This window comes from Delphinus delphis, chromosome 1, assembly GCF_949987515.2.
Source record: "Delphinus delphis chromosome 1, mDelDel1.2, whole genome shotgun sequence".
In the NCBI taxonomy this organism is placed as follows: Eukaryota; Metazoa; Chordata; class Mammalia; order Artiodactyla; family Delphinidae; genus Delphinus; species Delphinus delphis.
The window spans coordinates 47,682,921-47,695,970 of record NC_082683.1 but is presented as its reverse complement, the minus strand read 5'-3'; the positions used below and the strand labels follow the sequence as shown (position 1 = coordinate 47,695,970).

Here is a 13,050-nt window from a genome sequence, read left to right as displayed (position 1 = left end):
CGCTGCCGGAAATTGAGTCAGTGATGTAGAAGGTGCTATAAAAATGTTTCTTTAATGCAGAAGCAAAAGACAAAGAGATTAAAACAATGATATAAAAGAAATATGATGGACAGAGAGTACAGAAGTGGAAATCTAAAAACCAAAGACTTCTTCCTGAGAAAGATCCAGGATTACATGTGAAGATGCATTAATCAAGCACATAGAAAGGGAAACTTCCCTGAGCTGATAATGCAAAATGAACGGCTCATTGAAAAGGAGGTAAAAGTACTGAAGATAAAACAATACTGAGACACATGGTGGTGAAATTTTTGACTTGGAGGAACAAATAGATCCTACAAAAATAAAAGTCGCACTGGGCTTAGAATTCTTCGCAGTGCTCAATGCCTAAAGATTATGGAGTGACAACCACAAGATCTTGAAGGAAAAAGCTTGTGGCCCAGTGAAATGGTCATTAAGGGATGAAAAAGTCCCCAAGACATTCTGAGATATTAAAGGAGTCACATAGAGGATCGCTAGATTTAGCACTTGAAAATGCAGGATGTCCAGTTAATTCTGAACTTCAGACAGCTAAGGAATACTTTTTTTAGGATAAGCATCTTTCAGATATTTCATGGGATATATACTAAAAAATTATTTGTTGTTTATCTGAAATTCCATTTTAACTGGGCGTTCTGTATTTGACTGGCAACCCTAGTCACAAAGCCTACCTATCCATGTACATTTCTATAGTGGTCGAGGTGCTGGGTTGTGGTCTGGGATTCAGGCTGATGGAGAAGTCATGGTAAGGAGCTTGGCATGGTTAAGCATAGAAGGGAAAATACAGTAGTGAGTGATTCACCTAGAGGTCAGGAGAGCCTAGGTTATGCAGCAGTGAAACACCCCCAAATCTCAATGACTTAGTTCAACAAAAGTTTATTGCTCAATCACACATCATGTCCAGAGTGTATTGGTGAGGGACCTTTTCTGAATATCTCTCAGGGATCCAGGTGATGGAGGCTTTGTCTTGTCCTGTGCTCCCAAGAGCACCAGAGCAGTGGTAAGGGAATGGGAAAAGTCACCACACTCTGCTCCCAAAGCTTCAACCTGGAAGGGGCGTTCCCTCTGTTCACCTTTCACTGCTCAGAAAAAGTCGCATTGCAAACCTCCCCTTAAGGATGGTTCAGGGAAAAACAGCCCTGCCCAGAAGGAAAAGAAGCTGATATATTTGGTAAACAGTGATAATGACCATCACACCTTACTAAAGCAACTTATTTAAAGAGTCCCTAAAAGCAAATTACTCTGATTAAGAGAAGGTTTTGTGTTTTTCTTTAACTTTTTATTTTATATTGGAGTATAGTGGATTAACAACGTTGTGTTAGTTTCAGGTGTACAGCAGAGTGATTCAGTTATAATGCAGATGCTTTGGTAGCATGACCTGGTAAGATAATGTCAGACTTAGACTGCCAGATCTCACTGGAAAAAATAAATTCTGAATTCTAAATAAGGAAACCCATAAGTGTAATTAAATGGAAATAACACAACAACAAAACAATTTTGCCACACATGAAGTCTTTCATGTGTAAGGAATGATACAATTTATAAGAAACATATCTTAAAGGAAATAGACAACTCTCAGAAGAACTCAGATGATAAATATGCAAAATTTTAACTTCTCTAGGAAAAGGAAAATTAAAGTAAAAATACAGTATTCTTTTTTTAAAATTTTTTTAAAATTTATTTATTTATTTGGCTGTGTTTGGGTGTTCGTTGCTGCACGCGGGCTTCCTCTAGTTGTGGCGAGCAGGGGCTAGTCTTGGTTGCAGTGCGTGGGCTTCTCATTGTGGTGGCTTCTCTTGTTGTGGAGCACGGGCTCTAGGCACACGGGCTTCAGTAATTATGGTACACGGGCTCAGTAGTTGTGGCTCGTGGGCTCTAGAGCACAGGCTCAATAGTTGTGGTGCACAGGCTTAGCTGCTCTGCAGCACATGGGATCTTCCTGGACCAGGGCTCGAACCCGTGTCCCCTGCATTGGCAGGCGGATTCTTTTTTTTTTTTTTAACATCTTTATTGGGGCATAATTGCTTTACAATGGTGTGTTAGTTTCTGCTTTATAATAAAGTGAATCAGCTATACATATACATATATCCCCATATCCCCTCCCTCTTGCGTCTCCCTCCCACCCTCCCTATCCCACCCCTCCAGGCGGTCACAGAGCACTGAGCTGATCTCCCTGTGCTATGCGGCTGCTTCCCACTAGCTATCTATTTTACATTTGGTAGTGTATATATGTGCATGCCACTCTCCACTCTTGGCAGGCGGATTCTTAACCACTATGCCACCAGGGAAGTCCCCAGTATTCTTTTTTACCTGTCAAATTAATGATGATTAAAATCTGTAACACTCAGTGTCCTTGGGAGCGATGAGATGGGAACTTTTATATGATGAAACGGGAATATAAATTGGTACAACCCTTTAGGAAAAGAATTTAACTGTATATATCCAACACATTAAAAATGTTTATAGCTTTTGATCCAATATCCCTCAATGGAAGAATCGACTAAAGAAATCATTTAAAAACTTGGTAAAGATTATAAAGACATGCCTTATTCTATGTTACTGTAATCCTTATCCGAAGTTTCAGTTACTCATGGTCAACTGCGGTCTGAAAATATTAAACGGAAACCTCCAGAAAGAAACAACTCACATTTTTAATTGCATGCCATTCTGAGTAGCGTGATGAAATGTCACACTGTCCTGCTCCATCCCCACCTGGGATCCCCAACCGTCAACATCATCTGCTTCTGACATCCAACCATTGACATGATCGTGCTTCAGTGATCTAGCACCACCCAAAGCAGATGATCCTTTTGATGATACATCAACAGTAGCCTAACACTATGTCACAAATCCTACGTCATTCACCTCACTTCATCTCATCACCTAAGCACTTTATGCTCTCACGTCATCACAAGTAGAAGGGTAAGTATAGTACAATCAGATATTTTGAGAGAGAGAGAGACAGAGACAGAGACAGAGAGAGAGCACATTCACATAACTTTTATTACAGTGTATTGTTATAATTGTTCTATTTTATTTTTAGTTATCGTTAATCTCTTACTATGCCTAGTTTATAAATTAAACTTTATCGTAGTATATGTGTATGGGAAAAAACATAGTATATGTTGAGTTTGGTACTATTCATGGTTTTGGGCATTCACTGGTGGTTTTGGAAAGTATCCCAGCTGATAAAGGAGGACAACCATATTTGTCATAGCAAAAGCAAAAAGGAAAATGGAAACAACCTAAAGATTCAATAACAGGGGTAGAGTTGAATACACTGTAGTTCACCAATACAACAGGATACTCAGTAGCCACAGAAAATCATTTTATCAAGGATTATTGAAAGGCATGGGCAAATGCCATTCGATAATATATGACGTTAAGTGAAAAAAGTGAAATGTAAAACTTCACTTTTCTTATGCCACCAATTTGGTGTAAATATCTGTCCATCTACCTATCCAAAAATATATACTGAAAGGATACAAACCACGATGGTAACAATTCAGATCTTCCGCCCTCCGCTTACTCACTGTGACTCTGGCCAACCTCATTAACTTTTCTGTGCCTCAGCTTTGCCATCTGTAAAGTGGGGATACAGAAGTCTACCTGACTCATAAGATTGTTGTGAAGATTAAGTGAGATAACATACGTATTTGGTTTGGCACCTAATAAATGGTAGCTATGGCAATAATTACTTGTTATCGTTAAGAACAGCAGTCACCAGGGTCCATTATAGAGAACTGCATGGAGTTCCATAGACAGCACCCACCATCTCTGTGCAGCAATATGATCAATAAAATTTCCACAAGGTCCCAATGATCAATGTGAGTAGTTGGGATTTTGTGTTTTGGGGAAAGATGGGGAAGGAAGGAGGAGGAAGGAAAGGAGGGGGAGAGGGAGGGAAGAAGAAGAGGACAAAAGAGAGAAAAAGAAAAACGGAGAAAAAGAACCAGCAAACCCAAAAAAGGACAAATGAGCCATATTAAGTTAAAAATGGAGCTGTGGAGGGAACCCTGCAGAATTGCTGCCACGTTCCAAGGCCAGCCATCGTAGAGAACCCTGGGAGAGAGCTTGGAAATGGGAATAATGGCCATTTCTATCACCAGTCATCATGTGATGAAAAAAACACAGATTTGGGTTAGTTCGTAGGAAAAAAACGACAGATTTGGGGTTAGAATCCTGGCAATGCGCTTTTATGAGTTCCTTGACTTTGTTCAAGTTACTTAACGCTCACCTGAAATGGGGCTAGTAATTGCTCCTGTGTGAGGATGAAGTGGGATCATATGTGTAAGTCGCCGGCAAAGCTCCCGGCACACAGTACACGTGGACGGTTTATTCCGGTTCTGCCATTGACCTACTCTGTTTCCTGGAGCAGATCTCGGTACTGGTAGAAAAATGCTTGGGGGGTTAAAGGCAGACTTTCAAGGTGCTCTGGCAGGGAGAGCAGGCTGTTGGAGGAGCTCATCGTGGGTGTACAACAATCCCCCATGGAGCCCCGCCCTCCCATGTGTGGCCGGCAGCCTGGGCCATTCTGCAGACAGCCTCTGGATCAATTCAGTGACCACAAGACGGTCCGACAGTGGGGCCACCAAGGGGCCTTTCTTTGCCCTCTGGAGTGAAGGTCTGCATCGGATGCATTAAGAAATGGAAGCAGTTTTCTTCCCACTGAAGGCTTCTATTAGGCATGATTTTTTGCATTTAGACAGACCCTAAAAGCTCCAGGGCCAGATTAGGGCAGGATCACAAACAAAATCTGGAGAGGAACATGGCCCTGGAGCTGAAACTCGAGCCAAGAGGCTCTGAACATGTTTAACTACCTCTTTGGACTTTGCCTCTGTTTTTCCAAGCCCACGAACACTACCACATCTCTCTGTGGCTTCCAGCTCTCAAACACTGCTGTGCCCACTGAGAGCATCACTAACCCTGCTCGCCACACCCTCGCCTCCATGCCAGCTGCTGTTGCCCTAATGAGGCCTCCCATCCCCGTTTCATTCTTCCACCCACTTTTTTTTTTTTTTTTTGCGGTATGTGGGCCTCTCACTGTTGCGCCCTCTCCCGTTGCGGAGCACAGGCTCCGGACGCGCAGGCTCAGCGGCCATGGCTCACGGGCCCAGCCGCTCCGCGTCATGTGGGATCTTCCAGGACCGGGGCACGAGCCCGTGTCCCCTGCATCGGCAGGCGGACTCTCAACCACTGTGCCACCAGGGAAGCCCCTTACACCCACTTTTATTAGCGGCTCTTACTAAGCTTTGGGTGGGACCCCGGAGACACAGCTGAGCAGTATACAGGCCTGATCTCCAGGAGCTTACAATCTAATTAGAGAAGAAGGAAAAAGGACTTCAACCCGAGACGCTGACCACAAAGGAGCGAAGAGGTAGAATTTGCATCAGATGAGGTAGTATAGACAGTATTCTGAGCATCTCGTGGTGGGAAGGTGTTCTTTGGAGCTCGGGAATGGCTCCCTAATGGAGGCTCTTGCATGCCACGAAGGATTTTCAGAGGTTTGGTTGGGGGTGGGGATGGAGAGTGATGTTGGAACAATGCTCCCATGATACTTTCAAAGAGTAGCTTGCAAACCACCACCCCTCCCCAACCAAAAGCAGATTAACTAGCCGCTGCTCTCTACCCATTACAAGTTACCACTGTTACCTGTAACCACTGTGTATCTGTTAGTACTTTTGTGTCTGTCTCTAGATTCTGAGTTTCTTGGGAGTGGGGATTTTATCTTACTCATTACTTATGCTTCATGCCTGACACTTAGAAGGTATTCAGCAAGTGTTTGTTGACCTGAACTCTAGTGAGCTTATTTGTGGATATTGGGTGGGGTGGGAATGAGAAAGGGAAGGGCCGCTATCCAGTTGCCTATGAATCCACTGTGGTCTGCATGCAGCAAACCTGCGCATTCCCGTAGAGCCTTGCTTCATGTTTCTATGTGATGAATGTTTTCTGTTGAAATAAGCGCCTTTGCTCCCTTCCCAGGCAGAGCCTCTGTACGAACTGGTGACAGCCACGGACTTCGCCTATTCCAGCACAGTGAGGCAGAACATGAAGCGGGCCCTGGAGGAGTTTCAGAAGGAAGTCAGCTCCTGCCAGTGTGCTCCCTGCCAGGGGAACGGAGTCCCTGTCCTGAAAGGTACCATTTCCAGTGTCGCTTGTGGCAGACGTCATCTGGAGGGGCTGGCTCTGGGGCCGGAACACGTGATCAAATCCACACACCCTCCAGAGGCGTGTTTCTAGGTCGGGGTTTCCTGTGTATATCCAGGGGAATTTCCAGGTCATTCCCCAGTCCTCTGCCTCAGGCCCCAGGGACTGTCATAAAGCTCCCTTCTTTTTCTCAGAGGAAAAAATGTGAGCGCCGCCCCCCCCCCCCCCCCGCCCCGGCCATTTGGAGCCTCTTAAGGATGAGCTTCTCCACCTTGACTGGGCATTAGAACCACTGGAGATCTTTAGAACGGCTGATGCTCAGTCCCCAGATGTAATCATTACGTGAGACTCTCTAGAGAAGAGAACTTCATCAGGATGGCTAAACCCTCTTCTCTCCGGGTAGTTCTAATCTGTGGCTGGGCTGTGACTCGCCATGGAGCACCACCTCCCTGGAGCACAATGACGTAGGGTCGGACCGAGGAGATGGCTGCACTCAGGTATTACTTATGGCAAGGCGCCTGATGTCCTCTCAGGCTGCACCTGAGAATCACCCAGGGAGCTTTGCACAAACACGAAGCCCTGGGCCTCAGCCCAAAATAGTTAAAGCGAATCACTGGGATTGGCCTCTGAAAAAAAAAAACGCCTAGCAGATAATTCGTTGTCGAGTGAGGGCTGGGAAGCTGTTCTACAGCTGAATTCACTGACAGACAGGATCCATGATTTTGCCCAGCTTTTAGACTAGCAGGAGAGCTAGCCTTGACCCGAGGGTTGCACTGAAATGCACCAGTGTTAGAAGCAGTGTTAGTCTATCTCCCAGGAAGTCAGAATGCAGGCAGCTAGAACAGGCTGCTCTGGCTGTCGGGATACTTAGCTTCTAGCCACAAGGGACCCATGGCTGACAGCAGCATTAAACTGAAGGCAGGAGCAGGCTGAGACTGTGTGGTCTGTAACAAGGAGTGGGGATGGACTCTGGGACTCTGTCCTGGTCAAAGAAGAGGCCCTCCCTGGGCTGAGCAGGGGAGACACCTTGTGCATATCCTGACCAATACATTGTGAGACGATTGGGGGATGGGGGGGTGGCATGGATGGCCACTAGAACTTGACTGCTAACTTGAGGGTCACATCCGGGGTCACTGCATGGGGCAGGGCAAACGTGAGAGAGGCTGGGGCCTGGGATCTTCTGTTCCTGTTGTGATGGGCTAAGAAAGAGTCCGGTCCAGCATGATGCCAAAACAGGGCATCAAGAGCAGCTGGGTAGTGTATATCCCAGCCCAGGGAGCCAGCAGGACTCGAGGCAGAACTCACATGGTTGGAGCAAACTCAACAGAGGGGACACGACAGAAGATCTGTTCTCAGGGAGAAAGGTTCCACCTGCCCAGCTGAGATGGAGGGATGTGTGTCTAGCTTCTCAGATGGGATGGAAATGAGCAAAGCAGATGTAAGTGACAGCCTAAGAATGGGAAATTCTGCCTGAGGACCAGGACCTGTAAGTGAGGGTCAGTTCAGCAGGAGGTGGGATCCATTCACCGGCACCAGGTTTTGATCTAGGGGTGCTGAAATCCCCCTTGCCTTGTGTGTAACTTGGACCTAGAGAATGGGACCCACTGGAGGCTTTACTTTGGAGGTGATGGAGAAAAGGAAGCCAGAGGCTGGAATGCCGACAGGGCCCAGCCTATAAAGGACAGTCCTGTAAAGAGAGTTCGTGTGATTCAGGTGAGAGAAGCTCCAGGGTGACATGTGACAAATTAACATAAGGAGTAACCTCCAAAATGTCAGAAGTGGCCTAAGGTAGCATGAAACATCTAAGGGTAGTGAGCTCCCCATCACTAGAGATGTTCAAGCAGAGACTAGACAATTACTTGTGGTGAAATTGAGCATCAATGACCACTGGCCCCAGGGACTTCAATAATGTAGCTTCTGACCCCCAACACCAATGTCTAGGTCAAAGGTCAGCTAATGGGTAATTTTCCTCAACAACTCGGCATCATTCCCTGTGGTGGAATAAACACCCTTTCATGAGCAAAGGACCCTCAAGAAAGGAGTGGGTATTCTTGGCACTGAACCTTCTTATTTCAAACCATTCAATTAAACGTTTGCCCTGTTTTAACCTAATGGAAAAGCCGTGATGTGGAGGGAGGGGTGAAGTCTAGGAGCTCTTACTTCATGTGGTATGATTCATACTGTCTCTGCATCTTCTCAGGAACACGCTGTGACTGCATCTGTCCTGCTGGATTCCAAGGCCCTGCCTGTGAGATCACCAATCGGAAAAGTAAGGAGTCTGTGAGAGTTGGTTGGGAAAGGGAAGTCTAGGGAAGTCCAGAGAATAATTCAAAAGAGCAAGAGCAAAGTTGGGGAGTGGGCTAGGGAGCTGGACACTATGACACTTGAGATCCATCTTGACTCCTGATTTTATATTTTATTATTTTCACAACTGAGAGTGCTCCATGTTACAGGACTGCTAATGCATGGCCTCTTCGAGTCATCTCTTTGAATCATTCTGGAATGTTTATCATTTTGTTTATTTAGTGAACTCCTATTCAGCCCTCAAAATCCAACATAGATGCCCCTTCTGTAAAAATTATTCTCATCCAAGAAGAATTAATTTCTCCTGTGGGATCCCATAGGACTTCGAACATGTATCTATTACAGCTCTTAGCACATTCTGTTTTGGGTTGTGTGTGTCTACCTCCCCTGTGTCTGTGAGTAGGGATCATGTCCCATTTACCTATGGGTCCTCAGGTTCCCACACAGTTGCTGCAGTTGAATTAATAACTGAACGACTGGACTACGATGAAGGTCTCTTCCAGTTCTCAGATTCTTTAGCTGGTTTATTTTCTAAGAATTCTTAGCACTGCCTCCCCCCACCCCCAGCTCCTCCCCTTTCTTTTCCTTTCTGTGACTTTTTTTTGGTGATACTGTTAAAGGAAATGGCACATCCAATAAAAACACCAAACATTTATTAAGCGGTCCACTATGTACCAGGCACCTTGCTGAGGGCTTGGACTCAGTGTGGGTTCAAATTCCATCTCCATCATTTAATAGCAAATTACTTGACCTCTTCGTGCCTCAATTTCCTCCTCTGTAAAATGGAGATGATGATATTAACTACCTCATAGAGTTGTCTTAAGTTTCTCATAAGGCATATAAAGCACTTGGAAGGATGCCTAACCCATCGTTAGAGCAAAATAAATATTGGTTCGTTGGTTTTAGAGCAAAATAAATAGTGTTACTTTATATTTCACATATATTAAATCCTTTCATCCTCACAACAACCTCATGAAGTAGAAACTGTCAATACCCCCATTTTATAGAGGAAACTGAGGTTCAGTGGGTGGCTAGCTGACTTGCCCAATGGTCACACAGTTAGTAGGTGTAGGGACCCAGGTTCAGGTCCAGTGAGTCTGACTCTGTAGCCTTTGCTCTTCGTGCCTGCTCTGCTCCCCTCCTCAGTAAAGTGCTCAAGGGTGTCTCCACTCCCTCTCCTACTACGTCTAAACCAGGCCCCCCACAGTGACCTGCCCAGTAAGAGTGTAACGGCACAGCCACAGGATTTCCACTGGTTGGAGGAGACCTTGGAAACCTCCCACTCCAGCTATCTCATGTTATCAATGGGGAGACCCAGAGATATTAAGTAATGTATCCAGAGCTACACTGCAAGTTAGAGGCTCAGCCAGCCGCGTGATCTATCATGGTGGATGTAATTGATTATTTGCCAGTCTCGTCAACAACCAGAAATCCTCAAGGGAAAGGCAAATGTCAGGGAGGGTAGAGCACAGTGTGATTACTTCATTTAAAACGCACAACGGCCACATAGATAACAGAGCTCCCGCTTGATACACTGAGAAGAAGTAAACTATCCAGCATCCTATAGCTGGGATGTGTCTAAGCTGGAAACTATTCATTTATTCCACTAATATGGACTCAGGGACTCCTATGTGCCAGTTTAGGTGCTGGGGTTCAGTGGTGAGCAAATCAGATTATAGTTCCTGTCATCATGGAGATTGCTCTTTAGAAAGACATTTGTCTTTCTAATGTCATTTGACTTGTCCCAGAAATACATTTAAAGTTTCAACTGTAACTGCTACAAAATGCTCTGAGAGCTTAAAATATGAAGTAGTGACGGGGAATTAGGGATCAGGGAAGGTTTCCTCGCAGAAATAACACTTAAGCTGAGATCTGAAGGGTGAATAGGATTGACCAGATGAATAGAGGAGGGAAGAGTATTTAAGGCAAGGAGAACAGTGTGTGCAAAGGCCCTGTGGTAGAAAGGAGCATGGTGAGCCAATGGCCTGAAGGAAGGACAGTGGACTGGAGTTGGGAGATCAGAGATTCAGACTCTCAGAACCCTAGGGTTTATACACCTTACCCCTCCTATAGGGCACGAGAGTGTCATAAAGGCTAATTAATGTTCATTGACCTTCTTTCTTATAGATGTCCCCATTGATGGGAAGTGGAATTGCTGGTCAAACTGGTCTCCATGTTCTGGAGGACATAAAACAAGACAAAGGCAGTGCAACAATCCACCTCCTCAAAATAGGGGCAGCCCCTGCTTGGGCCCTGCTTCTGAAACACTTAACTGTTAAGGAGGGGAAAGCATCTAGCAGGGGATGCTACTGTGGGCGGCACACAGCAAGGAATCAGGCCAGCTCACCCCCATGCCCGCTCCCATCTGGGGCCCAAGGCGGAGGGCTGTGCCATTCAGAATGCTTAAAATAAAGACATTATTTGTAAAATGCACGCTGACTCGGACAGATAGTAAGTTAAACGATAATTATAGTCTCCTGAAGGGCTTAGCCATCCTGGTAATCTTCACTTCGCTCATCTCTACAATTTTATTTCACTCACATTTACTACCAGCCAGGAACTGTGTTGGGAGCTGTCCGTGTGAAAGTCGCACAATCCACCAGTGACCTGCGCATAGTAGGTGCCCAACCATGAATCCATGAATAGATACTAAACTGTTCCTGCCTTGAGGAGCACACTGTCTCATTCAATGGCAATGGGCAGTTCATACTTATTGAATGATTAGCGTGCCAGCCACAGTGCTCTCAGTGCATTCATTCATTCATTCCATCCTCATGACAACCTTATAAGGTGGATGCTTTATTAGCCTATTAAACAGCAGGAGAATCGGCTTAGAAGCGTTAAGTGACTTGTCCAAAGTTACGCAGCTAAGGAGTGGGGGGGCTGGGCTGCAAACCTGGGCATTCAAGCTCTAGGGTTTTAAACCCTTTTCTTTTAAAATTTTATTTATTTATTTGCTTGTTTGTTTATTTTTGGCTGCGTTGGGTCTTCATTGCTATGCATGGGCTTTCTCTAGTTGCTGCAAACGGGGGCTACTCCTTGTTGCGGCGCGTGGGCTTCTCACTGCGGTGGCTTCTCTTGTTGCAGAGCACGGGCTCTAGGCGTGTGGTATCAGTAGTTGTAGCTTGCGGGCTCTAGAGCACAGGCTCAGTAGTTGTGGCGCATTGGGCTAGTTGCTCCGTGGCATGTGGGATCTTCCTGGACCAGGGATCAAACCCTGTGTCCCCTGCATTGACAGGCGGATTCTTAACCACTGCGCTACCAGGGAAGCCCCCAGGGTTTTAAACTCTTAACTGTGATGCTCCCTTCCTCTCAAAATTGGACCTTGGATCAACAAAGAACTTTTTATGACATAAAATGTAGAAGGTAGTGTGTGTGTATGTGTGTGTGTGTGTGTGTGTGTGTGAGAGAGAGAGAGAGAGAGAGAGAGAGAGAGATTGACAAATCCCTACCCACTGCATCACAGAGAGAGTGGATCTGGGTTCCTCAGCTTCTTTCGATGCTGAGCACAGGAAGCAAGTGGTTGTTCTGGTGCAGAGCTGAATTATTGTGACATGAGTGGGTGCCCAGAGGAGATGCTGAGCTGGAGACTAGAGCCACGGAAATTGATCACTGAATGAGAAACAGTTTAAAAAGAAAGAAAGAAAAAGAGCAGGGGTTGTGGTGGCTGGAAGAGGAAGCATATCAGGAGATGATCAAGCTGATGGCTGTGGATCAGTGGGCAATGTAAACCTTCCCTACCTCTGTACGTTGTGCTCCACTCACTCATGCTTTTGTGCAAATCCCATTCGGGGCGGGAGGTACTGAAAGATGAGAACAAGAGGGCAGTTGATCTTTACGTTACTAAAATCCAAACTATTTTTATTTTTTAGATTGAGTCAAGTGATCACTTAAGCTTTGTTGCTCTCATTCATTCCTTCTCATTAAAACATCCCTGAATATTTTCTTTGCTCTTGGGCACTTCCTGTCGGATTGCATAACTTCATGTGAATTTGTTGAAATCAGACTGGTGGGGAAAAAAACCAGTTGGTTGAAGGTGAATTGATTCATCCTATGAATTTTCAACCGATTTGTTTTCGGCCACGTCACCTGCTGTAAGTTTGCCGCTGGGCTGGGTGCTGAGACCTAAGACCATAACACATCCATGACACCAAAGCACAGGTCACCAACACCCACCAGTCTGGCCGCCCATCTCTCTGGAATTGAGTCAATAGAACAACCATGGAAGGAGCTGATTCTTTACTGCTTAGGGGTTGCTGCAGCCAGCGTGGCGATTCTGTCTTCCTTCCTTCATCCCCTTGTCCCCTGCAATTGAGCAGACGGGTCCGGGCCCTTGTTTGTATTAATATTATTGCTTTGCCATCGCTGTTATTTCAATAGGCTAATGCAATCATGTTTTATCTCTTTCATTATACCGAGGCCATATAATTTTCTTATGTTATAATCTATCTTCTTTTAAGATTCCCCAGAGATGGGGAAGAGAGGTTCTGTCTCGGGTTGATGGGAGGCTCCCGTGAAGCCGACACGAGCACGTCGAAGCCTGCGCCGCCAAATTAAATTCTG

General features: G+C 45.6%; 1 protein-coding gene across 1 annotated transcript in view; it reads left to right on the top strand.

Annotated features, from left to right (window-relative positions):
- Nucleotides 1–10,914, top strand: part of C8B (complement C8 beta chain) — a 40,623-nt gene extending 29,709 nt beyond the window's left edge. Inside the window, exons 10-12 of the mRNA XM_060022757.1 lie at nt 6,019–6,172; nt 8,384–8,452; nt 10,615–10,914. Coding sequence (XP_059878740.1) covers nt 6,019–6,172; nt 8,384–8,452; nt 10,615–10,766 — 375 coding nt within the window. The 3' untranslated portion in view covers nt 10,767–10,914. The remainder of the gene's footprint in view (nt 1–6,018; nt 6,173–8,383; nt 8,453–10,614) is intronic.
- Nucleotides 10,915–13,050: the final 2,136 nt, after the last annotated feature.